We start from the raw sequence: 25,335 nt of genomic DNA on the forward strand, positions 1-25,335 counted from the left end.
CTATTCTAGCAATTGGTTTACAATTAGGTTTTAGACTCTGTACAGGTTCGGGAGGGGATGATGTATAGCGTTCACTCCTGGATGGAAGTTACATGATTCATAAAGTGGTTGAAATTGAACACAGAACAACTATTGCTGGATCGTGTGACATAGAATGCACGAAAACATTCTCTCATGCTATATGATGAATTAATAAGTGACCTCAATCTTCCCACCTTCTGTTTTTTCAGTGTGAGATTCCAGATTTACCTGAGTTAGCACTTCCCTTACCCAAGGGCCTCCCAACATTCAGCTTCGGATCATTGACGTCGTCGTCATCGATCTCCAAACCCTCGTCATCATCCACTGCTGCCTCAACAATGGGCATTGGCCTTCTTAGTAGTAGTAGTAGTACCAGCAGTACAAGTAGAAGCAGCAGCATTAAACCGAGCCCAGCCCAGTCGTCATCTACAGTGCCATCGTTCAAGTTTGCCTCTCCGGCATCATCACCAGAAGGTCCTCAGTTCACGTTTGCTTCACCCATTATGAAGCAGACCGGCACCGGTGGTTCCACTTCGTCCTCAATTAATAGTTCTTCCACTGTGGTGAGTTCTAGGATACTTTGTTCAGTCAGTCCCACATGTTTGATTTCATGTGTGCAACCCCAGAGATTCTACATTCACTTCAGATATTTCTATCCATCACTACTATATCATGGCAAATAAACTTCTTTCAAAGCCCTCCAATTTTGTTTACTTGTAATGTTAGTGAACTGACATTGCTTTGGCTCTATTTTCATTATTGTATTGAGGGTCAAGGTTTTGATTAGGTTTGAAATAAGGTTTAAGTTCTTGATTGATATTGTGTTGTGTCCAGAGTTGAAAATGTGTTGTTCAATCATAATATATTTGATCAGTTTCTCTACTTTTTTTCTGCGATAAATTGAAGTCAGTCACTGTTTCATTTCATTAGTTTCTTGTCCGTGGAATTAACTTTAAAATGAGGCATTCCTCACCGGAACCCTATATAGAGTCCAATGTTTAGTGTTATTTCTAAGCATACTTTGCAATCATTGGTCCAATCTTTCCATCTCATCATCATCATCCTACTCTTCTTGCAGACCACCTTCAAATTCAGCATGCCACGCCAGACCCCCTACTCAACGTCCAGACCCTCCAGCAGCGCCCCCCTAGGGGGAGGTAAGAAGCCCAGTTTCGAGACCCCCGAGAGGACCAGGAGGAAAGGAGACGATGACGAAGACGTTGTCCAGGTTGAAGATGACGATGAGGAGGAGGAAGAGGAGGGTGGCATCAAAGTGGCGAAGGAACTCAAGACAGGAAGCTGTCTAGAAGCCTTTGGTATCCGTAAGTTCACAGTTCAGCTCCATTTGGTTACCGATAGATGACGTGAATCCCTGTGTTCAAGTAGACATTGCCTGGGGTGTTCACAATTGGAGAAACGAAAATAATACTTCACCCTTGGAGCACTACTCAAAATATATTATGGAAAGTATACTATTACAAGTCTTCTATAAAATTTTAAAGATTAAAAAGAGAAACGATTATCCAAGGTCATTCATATTGAAGGAAAATAAATGCTAGTCATTTTGTGTGTTTGAAGAAATGGGAATGTAGACCATCACAATATCACAGTGACATTACCGATTCAGTTAATTTAAAGAGCCCTTACCTTAACCCTATTTAGCCCGGGCTATTTTGAAACTGCATAGCCCGGGGGGGGGGGGGGGGGGGGGGGGGGGGGGGGGGGTCCCCCCCCCCCCCCCCTCCCCCCCCCCCCCCCCCCCCCCCCCCTATGATCTCGGCCGTTTAAACAACCAATCGCCGCGAAAATTTGCATACATGTCAAGTGAAGTGTATAGAATACTATGGTAATTTCAATTTTTTGAAAAATTCACTCATTTGCATATTTATGGTAATTTATGCAAATAAGGTCATCAAATTCACATTTTTGCCCATATATCAGACATTATTCATATTTAAGCATTCTTTCTCACTACATATATTTGTTAGACCATTTGGAATAATAATACAACACAAAAAATTGAAAAACCAGGGTTATTCCTTATTTTATCTATTGTTTTTGTTTTTTTATTCATTTCCAACTATAATTCAACTATTTTGACCCCAAAATAAACACCTAAACTATAAACAAGACCAAATAACCAATGTTTTATCTCTTTATTTGAAAAATGAGATTTCCATGTTTTGTACACAAATCACAAAAATGAGCGATTTTTTGGCTGACATGCAAAGACAAAAGGACAGGTGACTTTGTAACGGTAGATCCGATTTTTGAAAAATTTCTTTCAAAAGATGCGCAAGACTCGAAAGAAAAAAGTCACAAAATTTCAGTGCAAGATTTTCTTGCGTTAAAAAATTATCGCGAGAAATGTCGAGGAGGGGCTTCTAAAGCCCCCCCCCCCCCCCCCCCCCCGGGCTAAACAGGGTTAAGTGATTACAATTTTTTTTTAATCAATGAATTTTTTGTCAGATATGATTCATACTTTCGCCAGTCTCGTTCTCTGATCTTTCTACTTTATTTTTAGAGTTGTTTGCTATCAAGGTTGGATTTCCCTTTGAACAGGTAGAAAAAGGAATGTTTTGATTGATTTGTATTTTGACTTTTCTTCTTCATTGCAGGACCAACCAAGAATGGTCCCATTCCTTCATCGAGTTCAAAAGTGAGTATATCATTTCAGTCAAGGTTGAGTTATGGGGAGAGGTGAAAAATAATTTGCGAGCGTTATCATTGTTATTACGTAAGTGTGGAAGAACATCAGAGAAAAAATGTTCCCTGAAAAGCATGGCTCTTCAAATGCCTTCATATTTTAAATATGACAAATAACAGCTTAAAAATGAGGCATGATTTTCATGCCACATGTTTGTGTAGTCCAATATACATCTTTCTGCGTACAGTGCTTGTTACATTACCAAGACTGGGCCAAATTTCTTATAATTTTGATGATTCCAGAACCTTGCAATACGTACACACCCATACTTATATGCTTCATGATCAACTTTTTCTGATCAATTCCACAACTTTTCTTTCACAATGTAATCGCATGACCAGAACTCAACTTAAGCTTTAAGTGGAGGGTGCCGTTATTATAATTCACTTCCCCGGATGGGTATCTTTATTATTACTACCTTTCATTTGTTTAATATATTTCACTTGAGGAGGAGGAAAAAAACTTCACAGCAGCTTAGGATCTTCCTATATCATCTAAAATCAAAGAAATCTGACAAAAAGTTTTGAGAAGTTTCCAAAACTGAATGCGACCTCTGAACAGTGACCTCTTGATTAACATCCTGAGACACGGTCTCTGATTTCCATATTACTTGTGTTTTTTTTCTTTATCAGGTGCAAGAACATCTAGTCAAGGCATCCAAAACAAATATGGACAATGGTCCCTTGACAGGAGGTCTTAGTCACAAACCTGGTGCAAGCAATCTTCAAAACGACACCTCTAAGACATCAAACTCAATCTTTAACAAATTCAAACCACCTGCATCATCACAAAACAATGAAGATGTCAGTAAATGCGTGGCGTGTACGACGCCAAAGCCCGGACAGAGTGCCACGAAACCAGCAACGTCGACCGCCCCTGTTGGAGCTCAGTCTAACTCTCTCTTTAACAAATTGAAGCCAGCTGCAAATTCTTGGGAGTGTGATGCATGCTGGGTACAGAACAGTGGAGATGCTAGTAAGTGCGTGGCGTGTACGGCGCCCAAGCCGGGACAAAGCGCCTCCAAACCTGCAGCTTCGTCGATATCAGACTCCAAACCGCCCCCGGTCTTCAATAGCCTGGCAGATAAATTCAAGAAAAAGTCTGATGAGTGGGAGTGCGATATGTGCATGATCCGAAATAAAGACAGTCTGGACAAGTGTGCGTCCTGTACAACTCCAAGGCCGGGCAAGTCAAAGGCAACAAAGACGCTACCGAATGATCATGGAGTGAACAATGTGATAGCGGAGAAGTTCAAAGCGCGTGCCGGCGAGTGGGAGTGTGATATGTGCATGATCAGGAATAAAGCAACGATACTCAAGTGTGTAGCGTGTGAGACGCCTAAGCCAGGGAGCCAACCGACCTTGAGCGCACCTCCTGGTAAGTCTCTCATCCTACATTTGATCCTGAGAGGATTGCTCCAGGATTTATTTGATCATAGGTATAAGGTTCAGGTTGGGATAGGGTAAGGTGTGGTGTTGGGTTGAAGGTTGAAGGGAAGAATTTTGTTTGTGTAGGAGATTGATGCGAAGCAATTGTCACAGAAGCAAGTGTCTCACAACTGGTTAATCGCATTTTTACATTTCGATGCTCTTCTAAATTTAAACAAAAAAGGTGTTCATAAAAAGGAAGAAGTGTGATCTAATTGGAGGCCCTTTTTTGAAGGTATATGTGATTAAACCAAAAGAACAGCTCTACATTTGTAGCTAATCCTAATAGTCCAGAAGTATTTTTTGCTTGTTTTATATTATGGTTTGGTGGTTGGTTGTTTTTATTTTTGAAATGATATACTAAAGTGCTCTTTGAAGTTAGATTCTGTAACTGTATGTTGAGTATCACTTTTTAGCTTGCACGGTAAAAATATTGAACAGTTTATTAGAAGATCTGGACATTGTTCTTTACCCATCAATCTAATCAGCACATGTTTGACTTTGTTTTTCTTTCAAACCAATTTCCAGCTTCATCATTCAAGTTTGGAAGTACCCCCATGAGCAATGGAGATGCAACCGGTGCCTTTAAGTTTGGTAATTCCACAACCTCAGACTCGTTGAACTCAAACTCAAATGCCAGCGGTGGCGGTTTCAAACTTCCTGCTGGTATGAGTCTAGGGCAGAGTCTAAAGCCCGCCAGCACAGACAGTAACAGTATAACAACTCCTTCTGCTGGGGTTGGCTTTAAGCTACCACCCAACTTTTCTTTGTCCAAACTGTCCAAATCAAGTAGCAACTCGTCAACAACAGAGACATCAGCTCCGTCGGAAGCCAAAGGCGTAGAATCGTCCGTGTTAAGCCAAGCTAAAACGGAGCAAAAGCTTGAAGTCAAAGTGCCCAAGGGAATGAGTTTTGGAGCCAGTTCGTCCGAGTCAAATACCACAAGCAGTGGTTTCAAGGCACCCAGTGGAGGATTCAAGTTTGGACAGAACGATGCTAGCTCAAAGTCAAATAGTTCAGGTAGTATAGGGGGTGGATTCAAATTTGGACAAAGCCCTGCCACTGTGGGACAGACACAACTGGACAAAGAAGGGCCTCCCCCAAATGTGAACATTTTCCAATCAAATGTGACAAAGGGAGACGGTCCATCAGCGAAGAAAGCATTCAGTTTTGGTGCTGCCGCACCCACTAGTGGGGGAACCAGTGAGAAAAAGACTGATGGTGCAGCAGCAGGACCAGGACTCTCGTTTGGCAGCAGTTCCTCAACCAAAGAAACAACCTTGAACGCTGAACCCCCTGCATTTCAGTTTGGAGCTGGTGCAGCGGCCTTTGGTGGTGCAAAGACAACAGACTCTACGGATAAACCACCGGAAAGTAAACCTGCATTTAGCTTTGGAAGCACTGCAACATCAATTGCAAACTCCTCGGCACCTACCAGCTCTTCCACAACACCCAGTTTCAACTTCGGCAGCAGCAGTGCCAGTAAGCCTGATTCTGCGAAAGCATTGAATACAGACAGTAAGCCAGGCTTCTCATTTGGTAGTTCGGCCCCTTCCCAAGTCGCTGGATCTGGCCTTTCGTTTGGAGCCAAACCCCAAGAGCCTGCTGCCACATCCGCAAACGCCTTCACATTTGGACAAACTCCTGTAGCACCGGAGAAAGCAGCTACAGCAGCAGCACCAGCATCTTTCAACTTTGGTGCTGCACCAGCACCAGCAAAGACCAAGGAGGAACCGGCTAAAGGGTTTACGTTCGGAAGTCAGAACCCGAATAGTAATCAAGGTTTGTTCATGTCTTTATCAAAAAGCTTATAATTATGCAAGGTTCATGGAAATTTTTGTTTGGGGGGTTGGAGAATTAATGAGATTTAGGTAGATAAATAGATACCGGTAGATTCTTTTATTGATCCATATTCAAAACACAAAAAATTGGCCTCCACTGGCAGCACATAAACAAAATACAATGCATTTACAAGATAATTGATAAACACTTAGGCGTATACGTCACATAATGTACATAAATTCACACGAGAGTCATGACATTTTTTTTTTTAAAGCATGAATAAGAATTTCGTTATAATAGGGAAAACTTAAGAAAGGAGTCAACATTTAAAGATTTGATTCTTTGCCTGTGCAGGTGGATCGGGATTCAGCTTTGGAACTCCAGCTGCTTCATCAGCAGCCCCAGCTCAGACAACGACGGCGCCATCTTTTAACTTCGGAAACGGTGAGCATATACCCTGTATTCTTTTCAACATGGCATCTGCCAAGAACCAGAAGAACGTTTAACTCACATATTTGAACACATTCAATACCCCTCTAGCTTTCAATAGATGATGACTTGGTCTTACCAATTGTGGCCATACTGTTTTCTATTGCGCTTTGAGGTAACTAAGGGCATTTCTGAATAATTGTATGATTGGTATTCATAAATTCTACATCACATTCCATATATACAGTACTTGTTTGCATTTAAGACCTACTCTGCTTGCTAGAAATGCCTCGGCTACAAAGTACCCAGAGGCGTTATGTTTTTGGGTTTTCCGAACGTCCCGTTCTCGTGATCTCATTATCTCAAGAACTGATTAATGGATTCCCGCCAAACTTGGGTCATGTATGTATCTTGCAGAGCCAATGAACTGGTTGATTGTGGGGTTGACGAGGTGAAAGGTAAAAGGTCACAGGGTTCATTATGTATTCAAAAGTAGCTTGTGATCACGTTATCATTAGAATTGATGGATGGATTACAATCGAACTGGAGACATGTTTATGAAGATAGGTAAGGCAATGGAAACAAAGGAATTCCATTACATCATCATCATCATTATGGAGGGAGGGGGTGGACAGTGTCTGTATAGGGTGTTTAATATCATATTTGATTTTGTTTTACAAGCTTTGTGATTTTTTTTTATTAAGGCATTTATTCATCTTTTATTTGCCAATTATGTATTTATGACTGTTCATTTTTTATTTCCATCCATTATTTAGCTAACAAGGCACCAGCAGCGCCTTCTACAGGAGGGTACAACTTTGGAGCTACACCAAATTCAAACGCTCAGTTTACAGGTATGACATTCACTTTGTGTAAATACACTTGTCTCATTACTGACTGGGATATACAGTCAAACCTGTCTATAGACTAGAGACCGCCAAAGGGAAACACAAAAAGTGGTCCTTTTTAGACAGTTGGTCTTTGTAGACAGGTTCCTTTAGTATATGTTTCAGTAAGAAACCACTTTCAAGGGTGAAAAAATGTGGTCTTTGTAGACAGGTGATCACTATAGTAGGTTTGACTGTATATGCCTTTGGCATGTGACAACCCCTGGTATGCTTGATAATCCCAAACTTTATTTTGCCTAACAACCTAAATTATAGATAGAGTTAGGCCATTTTTCTCTTGCATGTATTCCATTGTAGAGTTAATGTAAATGGGTACACGATAACAACAATTCTTGGAATATTGTGAGCACTAGCTTAAAGCCCTATAAATTATCACGCCACTCTATGGTGATGTTTTCTATAGTTAATTTTAGATGCAATTTACGGATAGTGTATATTTTTCTTTTAGATTAACCACCTCTGATCTTCAATTGTTTTACCCCATTCCCCAGGGTCATCAACAACAAGTGGATTTGGAGGATTCGGTAGCAACAGGAGTAGCACCAACCCCTCTCCAGCATTCGGTGCCCCGCCTGCCGCCTCCCAACCCCCCTCAAGCTTCTCGTTCGGCTCCACAGCCCCCACGACAGGCGCCAACACCAACCCCTTTGGTGGTAGCAGCACCCCCTCGGTCAATGCCACACCCTTCGGTGGACAACCCACCAACCCCACCTTTGGATCGGCCACCACCCAGCCACAGGGGTTCGGAGCAGCCACGCCCACCCAGGGGTCGGTGTTTGGTGGTAGCAGTACCAACGCAACCAGCAACAGCACCTTTGGGAGTGGAATGGGCGGTACCACCACAGGTGCCCCGGCCTTTGGCGCCTCCACCACCAATGCAACGCCAGGGTTTGGCAACAAACCAGCTCCAGCCTTTGGGAGTGCACCTGCTAATGCCACACCAGGTAGGAGCTCCCAATGTCTTCAACTCTTAAACAAAAACAAGGACTCGGGGCGAAATAGCCCCTGAAAGTCAGAAAAGAGCCCCCTTAAATTTGCATAGAGTTCAATTAAAACAAATTTTAGAATGTTATTTTCATGCAGGCAAGGTTGAAAAGTAGCCCCCGAAAAATAAATATTAATTTTTTCCCTGATTCCCTTTCATATTCACTGTTTATAAGCGACCAATTAAACCAACGACATACATTGTATGTTGATAGAAAACATAAAATCATCCCTTAGAAAACAAAATGGGCATTTTTTTTTTTTTGTTGTTGCTAGCTATTTAAGAGCATAAATGGGAGATTTTGGGATTCAAACTGACATTGGTGACACTTCATGTGCACAAAAGTTTATGCCTAGTTGTTGACTCTTTCAAGCTCAAATCCTTTAACCTGTTTTATAGTATTATATTAGGTTAAACTTCTATATCTCATTGCAGAGGTTATGATAGTAATATGTTTAGATAAAGAATGACTTTACCAAAGGAGCTTTATTCATTTCCTTCTTTCTTTCTTTCTTTCCTTCTTGTTTTGAGAGTGGATGCAGGTCTGTGTGAACAGTATCAGAATAGCAGCATGCAATTCACAAATGTATCTCCTAGCTTAACATACCCATTACATTTCTTCCTTTTCCATTCAGGTGGTTTCGGGTTTGGCAAGACGGCACCCTCCTTCAGCTTCGGTGCGACCAACAACGCTACCCCAGCTGCACCGGCCCCAGGAGGCTTCCAGTTCACCGGCAACCAGCCCAACCAGGCTCATCAGGTTGCCCCAGCGGCAACGCCTCAACAAGCTGGTGGCTTCAACTTTGCCGGAGCTGGGCAACCGTCCTTCAACTTTGGGGCGAGTGCTGCTCCGCAGGCTGGTGCTACAGCGTTTCAGTTCCAGTGAGTATTCACCAGCTTCTTGTGCAAAATTTGGCCCCATTTCACAAAACTTGTCATCAGTGACAAATGACAGTTTTTGTTGTAAGCTACTGAAATCCTTGCTTCTGATTGGTTATCAGCAGATTTGTCACTGATTTTTGTCATTTGTCATTGAAAAAAGACTTTGTGAAATGGGTCCCTGGTTGTTGAAAATACTTTTGTCAATGTTTCGAGTTTGGGGACAAAGTAGTACCAAATCCCTGAAAGTGTCCTCTTTGTATCATATATCGGTAACATTAGTTGATTTACTGGAGATTTATGATTTTTCTTTACTTTTTATTTTTTGTGTAGGTCCTTTTTTGTGTGTTTGTGTTAACATTATATGTCTTTTACATATTCAACAATATCTGAGGCAACCTTTGTGAAAAGCATTTTTTTTTTTTTAACCATGATGTAAAAGGAAGTCATGCAGTTTTGGATACTTACTTCCCATACACAAATCACTAACCGGGTAAACAAATACAAATGTATGTGTCATATGCCAATCCAGCTATAACATACGCATGGAAAGAATGTTAGCCCGCTGAATACCGAGTACAAGATAACTTGGGTTGAGTCTTTATGGGAATTGTGTGTTATATCAATATGGGTATCCAAAAGGTTAAACCATGCCTAGTAAAAGCTATAACTTTTACTTTTCTTCATGCAGGGCTACATACTAACTTTTTTGGAAGGCAGTCCAGTCTGAATTTTTAATAATCTGTATGCATGAGCCCTATTTAAAAAAAAAAGAACTTCTTAATCTTGCTGGCATGTATAGACATTGATTGTGGCTGCTCATGTGTCCTAGGCGCCTGTTAGTGTTGAGCATTGTCTACATGTGACCTTTTCTTGTTTTGGTTTTGTTTACAGAGGGTCCGCTGGAGCCATTGATAGCAACCCATTCAGTGCTTCCGCGACACCAGGTGCTCCTCAGTCCGGTCGGAAAATCAAGAAGGCAGTTCGTCGGCATGTCAAGAGATGAGAAATATTGTTGAAAACAGAGCTTGATCAATTCCCTTTTCTGTACTCCCTCCCTCTCATCTTCCTCTCTCTCTCTCTCTCTCTCTCTCTCCCTCTCTCTCTCTCCATCTCTCCCTTTCATATCAAACTCATTGCGATGCCTCTAAAAGCAGCCCTCTGTGACCGAAATCTCACTTTTCATTGAGTCTCGGTGAATGTTCAAAATCTGTAAAGAAATGTTTTCGACGTTTTCATGTTGCATTCCAATTTCAAGTAGCCCAAATGCATTACCATGTTACTGTATTCAATTACCAATGCTGAAATGGTCTGGCTTCAAAAAAGCCCTGGAGAATCTACCTGTTCTGTGAAGAAATTTAACGCCTAGTATTGCTATTTATAACAATCCATTTAAAAAACGTACTTTCTTATGATACGCAACTCTGTGGGTCTTTGTTGCTTCAAGATAAAGTATGGTACTGGGCCCTGTCGTGTAAAGAGTTACGATAGATCCAATTTCAATCGCAAGTCCTCTTATCAATCGCCAGTTTGCAGTCCCCTATCTCTTATGCAAATATGTCGCGATAAATGTCAACTCTTTATAAGACGATGCCCAGGTCATGCTGTTATGTGATAAAAACTGTAAGAAAGGAATTGGGAAAGGTTCTTTGTGTAGCACATGTACATAAACTTTGTTAGTAGACTGTGAGGTTTTCGAAACATGAAAATGGAAAGAAACTGGCACAGTCTTCCTGAACGTTACAAGCACTGCACACAGATATTGGTTTATGGGACTGCTACACACATGTGGCATGTAAGTTTGGTCCTAAAAATTCAAATTCAGCCATTTCTGACTACTGCTATACTTACACCCTCCTTGCACTGAATTACAGAGAAAAGATGCATCTGAACATCACACTCTTATTAAAATGAAGACCATGCAAGTTGGTTGTATGAAAAGAATTGTGATTTGTTGTTATCCCAAAGTAATGTTCGGATTATAGGAATTTGTTATTTATTCAAAACCTATTACCTGGTAGACCAATGTACAAATTTGTTATGGAAAAATATGTATTATGTATTCCGGTAGCTGGAAATCTTACATTTTACCAAAACAATTGGGCATTATACCTTTTAATTTATCCATTATCTCAATATAACTTCTATATGCAAGAAAATGTAAGATTGCATAGTTCTACCTGCCAATTGAATATTACAGAGGATTGGATAGGAGGTATAACCGATGGGATATGTTCCCAAGTGCATGACAATTGGCTGTTTTGAATTATTGTATCTGTGTAACAGAACATTTACAAATAGGCATGGCTTTATGATAACAAAGTTATGTGAAGAATAGATGTAATGCATCAGGCCGTATATTGCCATGTAAAAACTACCATTTGATTATTATTATTCTTAGGATTATTATGTCACTTTCTGGGCTAATTGAGTACAAACCAACTTCATTACAGCAAAAAGGGCATGGCTAAATTAGAGGGGCAGGCATTGCGGGCAGCAAGTAGGACATCCTAGCAAGATGCTTGATCATTTGGTTTATGATTGTGACAAATGAGCAGTGAGGGAGGTGTTGGAATGAGTTACAATTTGAGGAAGATCTAGCAATTGTGTTGTAAATATTATATCATCTGAACATGTGATTGTAAATTTCTTGATTAGTAGTGGAGCCATTTTGAGTAGTATGACAAGAGTTTGCCAAATGTTTGTATAGAGCATCTGTTAGTACTGTGTAGACTTTTTTTTTTTTTAATTATTATTATTTTGTTTTATTATTGATTTTGTGTCTCTTTTTTTGGTTGGTACACTATATTTTATTTGTTTTTGTTTTAATCAGTGGACTTTGGAGGGACACTTAGAGTAGGATAAGATGGCGTATGTGCAAAGATTTGCTAAGTTGACCTGGAATGAGAATGTACTTGTGTTTCGCTTCTCTCACATCAACCATTTTCACCATCACTATTTTTTTCACTTGTAATCTGTTTGATTAATTTGTGTATCATAATTTGTCCTTGTGCATGGCACTTAATCATTGAGCAAGGTATTTCAATCTACATTGCTCCTCTCTACCCAGCTGGTAAATGGGTCCCCAGAAAATTGCAAACGTTGTGGTGTTTGGATGTAATGTGCAAGATCGCAAATGAATCCAGTGACTGCTGTGTAACTGGACATGAAACAGATATTCCCCCGGCCCACTTTTGCAATGGTAACAAAAGATGGAACAGGAGATCTGAAGCCCGAGCCCTTTTCCATTCATTTTATATGTTTATATTTCTCAATTAGGTGCTTCATACCCAATGTTAAACAGCTATGCATGTGTTTTAATGTGATCGAGGCTATTTAAATTGAACAAAAAGGATAAAGCAATGTCTGATTAATATCCTAGCTACTCTTTCTTGTCTCCAAGGGCAGTAATAGAACACTTCAAATGTTGTGTTTGATGACCTTCGACCTTTTCAAATGCACCAACCACCATTCATTGCGTAATTCTTCCCTGTAAATTTGTGTTGCGCTTGAAAATATCTTCTTTTCATGAAACCTCTATTGAAATGCCATCATAATACCCTGCTTACAATGCAATTGAATGCATATGCCCTTTGCTATGCATATGTCCTTTTTACCTGCATGTACGGTTAGGTTTTGTTTTTTCATGTTTGTAATGTTCCATCTTCTCCATTTATTTGACTTTTTTCCCCCATTTTGGGTCACTGGGTTACTGACTACGAGTACATGTAGTTAACTGTACACAAACTTTCTCTAGCTGTTTTCCTTTCTGTTTTTAAGTATCATTTGAAGCAAAGGTACACAAATCAGAACCATTTCATTCTTGATATTTATATAGTTTATTTTCTTTCAAAATTATCCTTTTCATATGGTCACTACTTATTTTATGTCTTCAGAGTATCAAGTTGTAGATGACGTACTGTAAGTTGACGAAGCACTTTTGTTATATATATATGTATGTTGAGCAAGCATCTTTATATAACACACACTGATTGAGGTGTGTTGTGAATAAGTGCACTAACTTTGAAAAACGTTGATTATGTCACAAAAAACGCAAGTCTCCAATAGTGGAAACACGCTTGTCGCTCTGATACTCTGATGTTGTATGTCATTTCATGTTATGTTAACACAGATACCAGGATTATGGAGTAAAACTATTGACCTACCAGTGTGTGCATAGTACACAGGCCTATATAGACCAGGCCTGAACTTTGAACTTTGACATTCAAGTGTGAGAAAGTCACGCATTTCATCATTTCTTTGTTTATCTTATGATGCAGCAAAAGTGACTTTTTCTCACTTAAATGTCCATTTTGTTCACAAACTCACATTTCTTTTGTCTTGATTATGATCTGATAACGTTTATTTGTGATTGTAATCTGTTCCACAGGGAACAGATTATTTAAGCCAAGGAAGGAAAGAGGTGATAATGTTAAGGAAATTATTTTTAATATCTTTTTTTTTTTTCTTTGGATAGGCAAAAATCAAAATAGTTATCATTTAAGAAAGCTTAAAGAAAGCCGTGAAAGAAAAAAGAAATCAAGCCAGCTAAATTATTTTTGTATTAAAATGTCTGATGAATGCTTGGAAAAGCCTAAAACAATTTGATTATTCATATGAATGAGAAAAGAAATGTACCTGTACATAAATTTATATATATCTAGTGTCTATGTATCGGCACGCCTGTAAATAGCGCACTCTACTGTTACTTTTGAGCCATTTCGAATTTTATTGAAGGTATAATCACTTCTATAATGTACTTATAATTTTTTGGTTACATTTTTTGAGAGAGATGACAATTATGAAAATGTGTGAGAGCTGTATATCAGGGTATGCAAGTGAAAATATATGAGAGAGAGATACAAGAACCTTAAAAATTGTCTAGAAAAATATTTGCTATTGTGTATTGATATGCAAACGAAATTGTAACTCTACTCTACACGAACTTGATGTGTGTCTATGAATTTCTACTTTCAACAGAATTAGAAATGGTTCAAAACAATTGATTCAGTTGTATTAAATTGTGTAATTAACGTGTATGATTGACCAGTAATGAATGAAGAAAAAAAATGATTTTTAATTTTTCCATGGAATGTAATGTATATTTGTACCGGCTGCACCAAACGTTACGTCTTCTGAGAGATATGTTTTCTTTATTACAGTTTATAAGTACTCGGAATTGCGAAGATTGTGGACAAATTTAAAAGAAATTATCTATATTATAAGAGACATGAAATTAATCTCTTGAATGCGTGTAGTATGCGTTTGACATTGAGGATGATTGTCTAGTTTACTGAATTCAAAGTGTGGACTTCTATGAATGTTATGATCTAGTGTACGCGTGCGTGCGAAAAATAGTAAGAATTTATTTCCTTATACATTGCGTGAATGTGATCTCTCAGAAGACGAAATTTGGTGCAGAACATGAACATTTGCATAAAAGAAAAAGATTTAATTTTTTGTGTTTGAATCTGTCTGGGACATTCATTGGATCGTTGATAAATAAAAAAAGAACTGGGAGAAAGCCAGCGTCAGTGATAAATAAAAGATCATTTATGTTCACATATACGACAAACGAAATAACTTTTGTGTTTTATGTATTCTTTAGTTTGTCAAGATTGTGATTTGAGAGAGGGGAGGGTCTTGCCATTCAAGTAACGGAGACATACGAGATGGTAAAGAACGAAAACGAGCAATAGAAACATGATTGCAACTACTTGAGAAAAAAATCACTCCAGGGCAATTTTAATAGCCTTGGCCATTACCTATTGAAAAGTGCGAACATGACGATGATGTATTCGGCAATCCAAACATGGTTTCTATGGAATGGGTATTGAAATTCGCTTCGTTTTGATATTTTAAAGGTACATTATGTATATGTAGATGCGATCATGTACAGAGGAAAAGGTGAGAAAATTGGTGTGGGGTGGGAGGAGATAAGGGATGAATGTACAGAAACTGGGTTGGGGAAAAAGAAATGTGACGCCAAGTATATCTGGAGACAACGAGTGAGAAAGTGTAGATTGTATATACTGTATGTTGTAGCCGTTCATTCCCGACCCCACCCCCCCCCCCCCCTTTTCCCCCTCTATTTCTCTCTCTCTCTCTTTCTATTTATCTCTTTCTCTTGCTCGCTTCTACCCCCTTTCTCCTTTCCTTCTGCCTTTACATGCACTCCCCTCTCTCGCCAGCTACGTTATAAGTAGCTCCCTCTCTTTCCCTTCTCTCCCTCCATCTCCCATCACTTTTCCTTCTCTCTCCTATCTCTCTCTCTCTCTCTCTCTCTCTCTCTCTCTCTCTCTCTCCCTCTCCCACTTTCATGAAAATATATCATAACCTTTCCATGCGCTCACCATATTCTCTCGTCTATCATTCTTCTACATGTATTATCAAATTCCCTCTAAAAACCAATTTTCTGCCACCTTTTCTTATCCCTCTTCTTGCCTGTTCTTATTCTCCTCTTGCCTGTTCTTATTCTCCATCCAATTTTCTCTTATGAAAAACGTCTTCTAGGTTTGTTTCTCTATAAAAACGGTACACTTCTAATGCCAACATATCAAACGTGATGTATATCATTTTAGTCATTATTTATTGCATAATCCCGTTTTAACATCACACAAAATATCATTTGAATTCATAAACAGAATGCAACAATAAAACAAGATTACATTATTCAACTGTTCATGTCTACAAACCAACTTAATATTTAACAACGGCAAAAAAATGTTTAACTTAGCTGCAAACTAAAAACGGTTTTCTTAACATCCGCTGACAAATAAAAACATACCCATGTTCGTGTTTCATCATTTTTGTCCGGGGCGTGATTCAAAAGGTTACAGCGACAAATTCTTCCATCACAAGCCCTCATACTCGGTATAATAATCCATTCTTTAAAAATAATTTTTGAACATTTAATTTAACGGGAATTTTGTCCTTTGATCACTAATCTCAAATACTATACTCATATGATACTCATGAAGACTCGGCAATACTTAAAGAAAAGTGGTGGGTCAAGGGGAGACATGACCTTCTCAATCTCGATCCAATCTCCTTCCGATTCATCTTATATTTGGTGTGAACAACACCGAAAATAAAAAAATTAAAAAGTTTCGTCACTCTCGTGTCAGTGGTTAATTTAAAAAAAACAGTCCATTATCATCTTTTCGTTTCTGTCCCTTATACTCCGTCCTATCCCTTAAATATAAAGTTGAGTTCTGGTCATGCGATTGCATTGTGAAAGAAAAGGTGTGGAATAGATTAGAAAAAGTTGATCATGTAGCATGTAAGTATTGGTGTGTACTGTCTGCAAGGTTCTGGAGTCATCAAAATCATAATAAATTTGGCCCAGTCTTGGTAAAATAACAAGCACTATACACAGAAAGATGGTGTCGGGGCTACTATAACCTCGATTTCCTAATCTTTCTATGCTCATTACTCAGCCAGTGTACATTTTCTACCAAAATTGTTTGGCAAATGAAATTTATTTGTAATCTTGAACATTCAGTGAAAGTTTCATTTGATTCTGTGAGAAATTATTTTCTTTTTTTTACCAGAACTCAAGTTTATCTTTAAATGTCCAATGAGCGCATTCTTTTAACGAAAGAATATATCAACAGCCTTTACAGTAAGGCTATCACATGGTGTTACCGAAAGCCTCAAATTGTAAATGATTTTGTCATCATTAGAATTCTGATTACTCAGTGACACTTTCTCTGTCCAAGCAGAAAAGTTAGTGAGAAAAAAACTTCTGCTGAGCAGCAGTTTTAACAAGTTAATTCTTTCTCGGACCAAGACAAGTCGTTTCAATCACTTATTTTATTTTTTTATTAGTTTTGATCAAATCATTAATATCTCATATCATAGACATATCATAAACATGTACCACACATTTTGATCTACTGGCAATGGTAATTTTCATAAAGTAAATGGAGTTCTATAGCGACTACTATGGCGTCCTTTGCACTGCGTTATTATCTGCGCCAATCAAACCTGTGAAGACAGTTAGCCCATGCGTCAATAATTAAACGCAATCTGTGCACTGTTCATTTTGCAATCACGTGATGCGTCAAAGACCCTCTAGTCACTGACGCAGTGCTACGTCAGACAATTATATGACGCATCGTGAGCAACAGACTAAAGACAAAAGGCTAAAGACTCACGCAAGTGGCATGGATGTTGGACATGCGCTACAACTACGGACGTAGAGCCACTCTTCAACCATCTGCTGCCGTGTTTTGTACTCGGTGGCCAAGCAGAACATGGGAGGTTCGTCCAAGATGATTGGTTTAGGCTTCTTCGGGAGTTTCTCCGTGATGTCTTCAACGGGTGGGGGCTCCTCCTTCACCGGCTCGGGTTCGGGAAGGGGCTCCGCTGGAGGCTCGGGCGATTTCTTCTTCTTCTTCTTCTTACCTTTGACCTTCGCACTGCCACTCTTGCTCCGCGCGCTCCCCGGGAAATTATTCTTCTTTCCCCCGCCCGACGAACTACGTTTGGGAGATTTTGTTCGTTCTCTTGGACTGATCGTCTTTGTGCTTGTGAGTTTCTCTTTGAAGCTAACTTTCTTCCCTCCCGTAGTACTCGAGTTGTCGTCTGCCTCGCCATTTTTCAGAATCTTCTTTCCCGCCTTTTTCTTTGATGAACCGCTGACTTCCGACATTGAATCTGACCCACCTCCTTTCCCTTTCTTTCCTTTACCTTTCCCTTTGCCTTTTCCCTTCGATTTCCCTTTTCCAGTCGTCGACATCGTTGATAGCGTTTCGAGTTTGGTGAGAGCCTCATCGCGCGCCTTTTCGACCTCGGTGAGTTGTGCTTTGATCGCTTCCGACTCTGCCCGCGCGAATGCTAACAGTTCTTCCGCTTCCTTCCTCGCTTGCTCCTCGACTATCAACCTCGCCTTCTCTTCTTCCCGCTCTCGCTTCTCCCTCTCGATGGCCTCTACCCTCGCCCGCTCCTCCGCCTCAATTCTCGCCTCCTCCTCCGCTTCCAAACGTTCCTTCTCCTCAATCGCTTTCTGCTTCCAATACTCATCAGGTGCTTCTTCCTTCTCTTTGTCCGTGAAAGCCTCTCGGACGGAGAAAGGTCTAAGACTGTCTTTATTCGCTACCTGCATTCGATGAACATCCTTCTCAATGGGTGGATGCGGTGACGAAATGGGACCCATCGCATGGGCTACTGCATACTTGTTCAGACTGCCCCTTACAAAGTACGTATCAAAACGTTCATTTTGTTGCACAAGCGCAGACGTACAACGTGTCGGCTTCACGTTCAAATATCGTCTACTATCGAAAAATCGCATCGATTCCCGATTCGCAGTACCGCCTCCGGTGAACGAACTTAAATCGTCTACAGAAACTGAGCGATTAGAAGATCTCGATTTTAAGTTATTGTTGTTATTATTAACGTTAACTTGAGTGGGAATGCTTCCCGATATAGCACCTTCCTCTGCAAACTGTACCGTCCTTTCGAAGAGGCATTTTCCCAACTCGCGTTGGAATTCAGATTCGAGGTCGCGCACTCGAGGAATCATAAAGTTCGAATCGACGATGTATCCGCGCGATTCCGAAGGATGAACCTGTCCCGTTCGGAGCGGCATTGTCGTGTTCCAACTGGCTCGGAGCCCCCTCCCCATCCGAGCGCTTACGCTACGAGGTCTCTGATTCGTTGAAGTCGCCATGTTCACTTCCAAATTCCAGACGAAATATTCTAATCAAAATTATCTATGAAATGTTTTGTTACGGGCAGCGTAGAGGCTAGTAACTCGTCATTTTGTTTACAGCTGTAGATCTAGAATCGGAGGAGCCACTAAATTCATTGTCGAGTGCGTCGAAAAGTTGGACAACATTGCGACTAAAGCTCATTATCTCTTTTCGATCGAAAAATCAGCGTCTCCTTGGAGGGTTTGGTGACTGATCAAACAAAGCTTCCTAATCAAATAGTTACGACGATCTGTCACAAGTGGTCGCAATACAATTACTGTTTAACAAGTCTGTTTGTCTTCTGTATAAAGGCACCTTCCACCACAACAGAAGAATTTTGATTAGATGAAAAGGGCTTACAAAGGCCGAAGGATCTCTAACGAAATGAAATGCAAATTGAAAAATCCGACCGCTGTTTGTTATGAAGCTGTTCTGCTAATCCATAGTTAAACGTTGATGTAACTCACCTCAAAGCGAGAACACTTAGCACTTTCTCCGAAATAAAAACAAGGGTGAACTGTGGTCTAACACATTCAAAAGGCCTCAAAATTGAGGATGACCAAAGTTTAGTCTCACTTGACTCGCATTTCATATCCTTCGTATTTCAAAAAAACCGAAACCACTGACAATTGTTAAATTTAGGGCGCGAAATTGGACAAAGATTTTCTGGTTTAGGTGTTTACAAATATTGATGCGGCGGTTGAAAACTCATTCGGATTCACAATGCTCGACCTTGAACATTAATGATCGACCGCGTTCAGAAAATGACGTATCCTTACTGTTAGTCAAATGCCATGTAGCGTATCACATGCCAATCGATGACGAATGAACGACTTTCTGAAGCTCGGGAATAGTGACTTTTAAGATCCAAGATTTACCTTCATTGTACTATAAACTTGACAACAGACTTGGAACGGTCATGAAAACTTTAATCCGTTGAGTTCCTTCCGTTCAGGTCCCGACTAATGACTCCTCGCACGCAAAGAAACACAAATGAAAGTTCTGTGGCTCCAAATCATTCCAACCTAAATTGCCGTTTTATAACCTTCTAGGAAGATTCTCAAGAGTTCTTCATACAGAACAGTTAATAAAGAACATCATTTCGACGGGATAACTGTTTGCGCGAAGTATTAACGATGTTGTTCTTGGCGAGATCTCGAGTGGTTTTCAGCAATTCATTCAGAGTCCTTTCTTTGAACACGATCGATGTTCTTGGAGAGTTTCTAGGCCTGTTGTTAGTCCAAATTGTATATAGGTTTCCACGAAGGGATGTGCGTTGGAGATGATAAATGCTGCGGTGCTTATAATTCGCTCAATTAGATCCGTCCAAAAAAAAATTTAAATGATCCTTTATTGGGTCGAGTCACTGGGTTCGCGTGCACTTCTTGAACAAACGCTTATCCAAAGATCGTGAAAGGTATAATAAGGCCACTCTGGTAATATATCCTCTAAGATGGGGTTGGCATTATAAAATCCACTTCTAACAAAATAATTGGCCGGTAAGAGTGTCAAGTTCCTGAACCTATCAAAGATAAAAATCGAAAAGAAAAGGGTCACGATAAACATCATCACTATTGAAACAACGGCAAACAATGGCTCACACGAAGATTATGTTTATGAATTTTCAAATGTGAGTTCATAAAGCGAGCAAGAATCCAATTTCAAAAAACATAAAGCTGGCAACCCATTACACTGACGTTGTTACAGTAAAGGGCATATTGTGGGCAAGTCGAAACACCACCACTATCGCATGACGAAAAAGGATCAAACAAATAAAATTAAAAGAAGGAGATGAGGAAAAGGGAAAAGGGGAGAAAGGGAAATAAGAAGGACCCACTCATGCACGCCCAATCGTTCTTTGTAGTTCATGCACCATTGCGACCAGTGCCCCCCTACCCCCCCCCCCCCCCCCCCCCCCCCCAATGATGCCAGTTCTTCCTCAATGTCTGGGCCAACACAACGAATCAAAAAGAAAGACACAAAAACATGAACTGGTTGTCATTTTCCGCAAGCAAATAAAATATGACAAGTTTATGATATTATGTTTATGAATCTACCTCATTTAATCACCCTTCGGTAACCTTTGTAACATGCGTGTCCTACTTACGCGGAAACTGGCTGTCCGGGGAAAGTCCCCTTCCTCTTGAGGTACTCCCCTCTTCTTGAATATTCCCAGACGGAGCGTGTTAGTTTCTCAAGCCTGTCAACATCAACAAAAAGAGATACGAAACATAATATAATTTATATAGATATCTATTTAAGAAAAAAATAATTACGAGAAGAAAAGATATATACAAAAAGCGGTGAAGCATAATTACATTCCGATTGAACCAAAATAAAAATAAAAGTGTAGGCTAGATTTCATTTCTACAAGACAGAAAATGCCAGTATATTTCGCTTTTTCATTAGAATGACAAAAATATAAGATAAACGCAATCATTTTGTTTTTCTTTTGTATGTACCTCACATGGATCAATTATTGAGTAAAATCATTTAGTTCTTTGCGACATTTTCTAGGTAGGGGCCTACTGTCATTAAACAAAATACACGTAACCTCTTTTGGTGTGTTTTCAATTAGTGTTTAGGAATGCTCTTTGCTTAATGGACACTATTACAGTACGATAAAAGCTAAACATACATGTATGTCTTTACAATCATGTATATTTTCTCTTTTGATTGATTTTATCAAGACATTCTAGATGCAAAAGATTCCAATTAATACTCCAAATCGGTCATTAACTGTTTAACATCACAATTTTCCTTTGTGTTTGTATTACAAAATTGTAAAAGTATGTATTTTGGAATAACTATTTAAATATTTGTGTCTTTTATACTGCATAATAATGTATAACTAACTTTACTTCTATTTTGCTTGATTATTATGAACGTTTTGTTTCCAGGGGTTTATTAATAACCATTATTATAATCATAATTCTTTCGAATTGTTATTTTGATTTGTAATGATTATGGACTTAAAATAGCCTTTTTTGTTTTAATCGATGATCATATGTTATGACAACATTTATATTTTAAATGGCAATTAGTACCTGGACTACTACTTTAATATTGATAAACCATATTGAATTGAATATTATTGAGTTGATTACTACTTTGTATTTCAACTCTCATAATGAAAGAAGCAACAGATTTAGAAAACCGCCTAAATTATGTATTTCCTATGTATTTCCTATATACACATAAACTTATATACATGGACATCAAACCAGCTTTATATTGGATTTACATTTACCATTCGAAAATCATTGCCGACAACAATGTCATATCTCGACATCCCTCAAACAAATCCATCATAATTGCTACTTCGTGCCTCCGTACAATACCAACCCCGCCAAGTGATGCGTCAATTTTAATCAACAAAATTACGATGCCATACAGTTTGCACGCATGCCATGGTGATGAAAACCACGCATCCTCTTTCGAAAATGAGATTCCGAAACCATTCGATTTATATTTAATATGGCCTCCTGCAGATGTGTGGAGTATTGTGATGCTGAACAACAATGGGAGCTCAAAACATCGCGTTCAAAAGGGGAAATTAATATACGAGAGCTATTGAGTAGGGAAACGAGAAGCGATGTGAGTAGCACGCGATGGCGGTGATTAAAAATATTATAATATTATGGTCGTATATGTCAATCAGATGACTGAGTGTTCATTATCGTATATACCTGCACGTATACAAATACATATCAGTGGTATGGTTTCTAATATACAGTGAAACCTATGTTAAAAGACCACTCAAGGGAGACAACGAAAATGGTCTTTATGAGCAGGTGTTTTTTATCTACAGGTTCCTATGATACATTTCAATGATAAACCACTTTCAAAGGGAACAAAAATTGTTCAGTTGGTCTTTCTATACAGGTGGTGACTAGGGCATGTTCGACTGTATGTACATGTAATAATGATTTCTTTTTAAATCACCCTATAATGTATTAAGCACGGAAACTATATTTGTTTAGACGGAAATTATATGTTTAGAACAGAATGAATATTATAATGGCCATTTCTTTTTATCGTTTTAAAGGTAAAGACCAGTTATGGTCATGCGATTGCATTGTGAAAGAAACGTTATGGAATCGATCAGAAAAGGTTGATCATCTAGCATCTAGCATCTGCAAGGTTCTGGAATCATCAAAATGATAAGAAATTTGGCCCATTCTTCGTAAAGTTACAAGCACTATACACAGAAAGATGTATATGGGACTACCCTATATCTCTCACAGACCATGAGAGAAACAAATTTACCAAATATATGAATTAGTAGGCGGTTTCCCGGCAAATTTTTTATCATCATGTATTAGTCAAAACATATTCTTTCACATGATTGGTAATGAGAGCTTCCATTTCAGTTTTTGAAATTGGGGCGTTTCCAATACTGGTCTTTACCTTTAAGAAACGTGTTCAAAGACTGTATTCAAATGTTAATACCTATATCAATATTGATTAAAATTTTATCAAACATTTTTAATGGAACTCCATGATAAGATTATGTGTGAGCTCTTAAAAATGTTATAACATGATCTTGAAGATAATTTGTTTATAAAATAGTATGAACATTGAAATTGGAAAAGGTAAGATTATTTTTAATTTCTACTTTGCTGATAAGCTCATACTGCAAATATAAATTTGACACTATAATGCAATGGTTAATATATTAAGTTATAGTTTTCACATTTTGTCTGAAATAAGGACAGTATGCCAGATTATTGTTTCCTTCACTTCTGAAACGGATTTTTTTTTTAATTGTAAACTTAGCTGGGCATATTGTGCTCCTTGCAACTCCAGGATGTAATGTTTATAGATCTGGGCCCCGTCTTATAAAGAGTTGCGATTGATCCAAATCATTATCAAGTCATCTAATCAATCACAAGTTTACAGTCCCCTATCTCTGAAGTACATTGATGCGATTGAAATGAATCGCAAAATAGTTGTGAATAATATCAACTCTTTATTAGATGAGGCCCTGAAGTGTGATATGGGAAATTAAAATGGCACCTACATAATAACCTATTGAATCCAGAATAAGTATCTAAAAAACATGAATCTCGACACATACGTTTGGTAAACATGTAGAGAAATGTTCATACACACATAATTAGATAGTATGTCAGATAAAAACATGTATATATATATATATATATATATATATATATATATATATATATATATATGTGTGTAGATAACGAATACGATGATCGAAAGACACTGTCTATAACTTACCAATGTGGTGTTACATCTGTCTACATTGTACAGTACATATGCAGCGAAAAGTGTACTCATGCCCGCAGTTGAATAGTTACAAAGTTCGCTTCAACATAAATATCCAAGTAATTCACGGCTGAAGTGAGAACAAGTAGCACTTTATGACACAATTGTCCCAGTAATTTCCACCAATTTAGCAATAAATCCACGAAATAACCCGTTAACAAGTGGAATACCCTTAGTAGTGTAGGGGAGAGTACACGCCGTTCACTTTGCTAAAGTTTCGCGCACAGCAGTTCATACGGCACAGTCCCACATATCGATCGTAGTGTGGGGCTTTTGAGTCCCCGATCTGTGACCTCCTCGCTTCCCCGTTGCTAGGCCGTTGCTATGCAGTGTCGTCTGACTCTATCTAACCCCTGTTATACCGTGCTACGCCCACTTCGCCTTATCAGCTTTTGCAAGTATTTGCTAACAACTATATCAGTTACATTCTACAGCGGTTTATACTATCTAGTGGACACTTATACTGATAAAATATGATAAACTTGGTTATTCATTGACAGACGTTAGTGACCATTTTCAGGGGTGTTTTGAAGTTGTCTACGCTGTGCGGCGAGGCGCGGAGAATGGGGTCCACTTATTTGATTATCCTCGCTTTAACAATGGGTCCACAGGGACTGGGGGCAATTGTTCACCCTTCGTAAGCCCCCTTAGTCTTTTTGTCCCCGTTACAATTGTTTGAACACTTTAAAGGATGTTCTAAAATCGTCTCGGTATTACCACTTGAGCTTTGCTGGCATTGTGTTGAGCACCATGTTTCCAGTGTCTAGGCAGAGCTGACATGGGCTCAAGAGGTTTTTTTGATCAATCCGAACATATTTGAAAGTACTCTTATTATCGATCATGTGACAGAAATAGAAACATGTCGTGAGTTACGGGAGTGTGCCATTTAGTAGGATTTGTTTTACATTTCGTCGTCTTTAAATCTCCGGAGAGAAGAATTACGAATAAATGTAATTGTTATTAACAGCTATGGTGATTAAAGGACGGGATATACCAATGGCGAATAAAACAGAATAAGTGTGACGAAAGTTGATTCACGATATGATAAATAGGTCGATTTGTTTTTCATTGGCCTTCAAAGACTTAGCTCCCGTCCATAAAACTCTAAAATGATAAGATTAGTTTTATCATTATTATCATTACTTCTGTATTGCAACCAAAACGTGAGGTTGAATTTCAAATAAAAATAAAAATACAAACCTAGATAACA

The 25,335-nt window shown here is 39.0% G+C and overlaps 2 protein-coding genes across 3 annotated transcripts in view; one reads left to right on the forward strand and one right to left on the reverse strand.

Moving 5' to 3' along the window:
• LOC588760 (nuclear pore complex protein Nup153) overlaps nt 1-14,718 on the forward strand; it is a 31,962-nt gene extending 17,244 nt beyond the window's left edge. The window contains exons 10-19 of the mRNA XM_030982744.1: nt 231-584; nt 1,100-1,343; nt 2,640-2,680; nt 3,361-4,105; nt 4,684-5,937; nt 6,292-6,381; nt 7,143-7,220; nt 7,766-8,218; nt 8,895-9,141; nt 10,033-14,718. Coding sequence (XP_030838604.1) covers nt 231-584; nt 1,100-1,343; nt 2,640-2,680; nt 3,361-4,105; nt 4,684-5,937; nt 6,292-6,381; nt 7,143-7,220; nt 7,766-8,218; nt 8,895-9,141; nt 10,033-10,144 — 3,618 coding nt within the window. The 3' untranslated portion in view covers nt 10,145-14,718. The remainder of the gene's footprint in view (nt 1-230; nt 585-1,099; nt 1,344-2,639; nt 2,681-3,360; nt 4,106-4,683; nt 5,938-6,291; nt 6,382-7,142; nt 7,221-7,765; nt 8,219-8,894; nt 9,142-10,032) is intronic.
• Nucleotides 14,719-16,963: 2,245 nt separating this feature from the next.
• LOC100890646 (caldesmon) lies at nt 16,964-24,581 on the reverse strand. 2 transcript variants are annotated; one of them, XM_003731090.3, is made up of 3 exons: nt 24,078-24,581; nt 20,941-21,033; nt 16,964-20,355 (listed from the first exon to the last, which is right to left on the reverse strand). In XM_003731090.3, the coding sequence occupies exon 3, from the start codon at nt 18,809-18,811 to the stop codon at nt 17,294-17,296; it is 1,518 nt and encodes a 505-aa protein (XP_003731138.2). In that variant the 5' UTR covers nt 18,812-20,355; nt 20,941-21,033; nt 24,078-24,581; the 3' UTR covers nt 16,964-17,293. The 2 variants fall into 2 exon arrangements, with proteins under 2 accessions (XP_003731138.2, XP_030838605.1); XM_030982745.1 differs by having other exon boundaries at nt 20,891-21,033.
• Between the last annotated feature and the right edge of the window lie 754 nt (nt 24,582-25,335).

Source organism: Strongylocentrotus purpuratus, unplaced genomic scaffold, assembly GCF_000002235.5.
Source record: "Strongylocentrotus purpuratus isolate Spur 01 unplaced genomic scaffold, Spur_5.0 spur5_scaffold_13, whole genome shotgun sequence".
Classification (NCBI taxonomy): domain Eukaryota; kingdom Metazoa; phylum Echinodermata; class Echinoidea; order Camarodonta; family Strongylocentrotidae; genus Strongylocentrotus; species Strongylocentrotus purpuratus.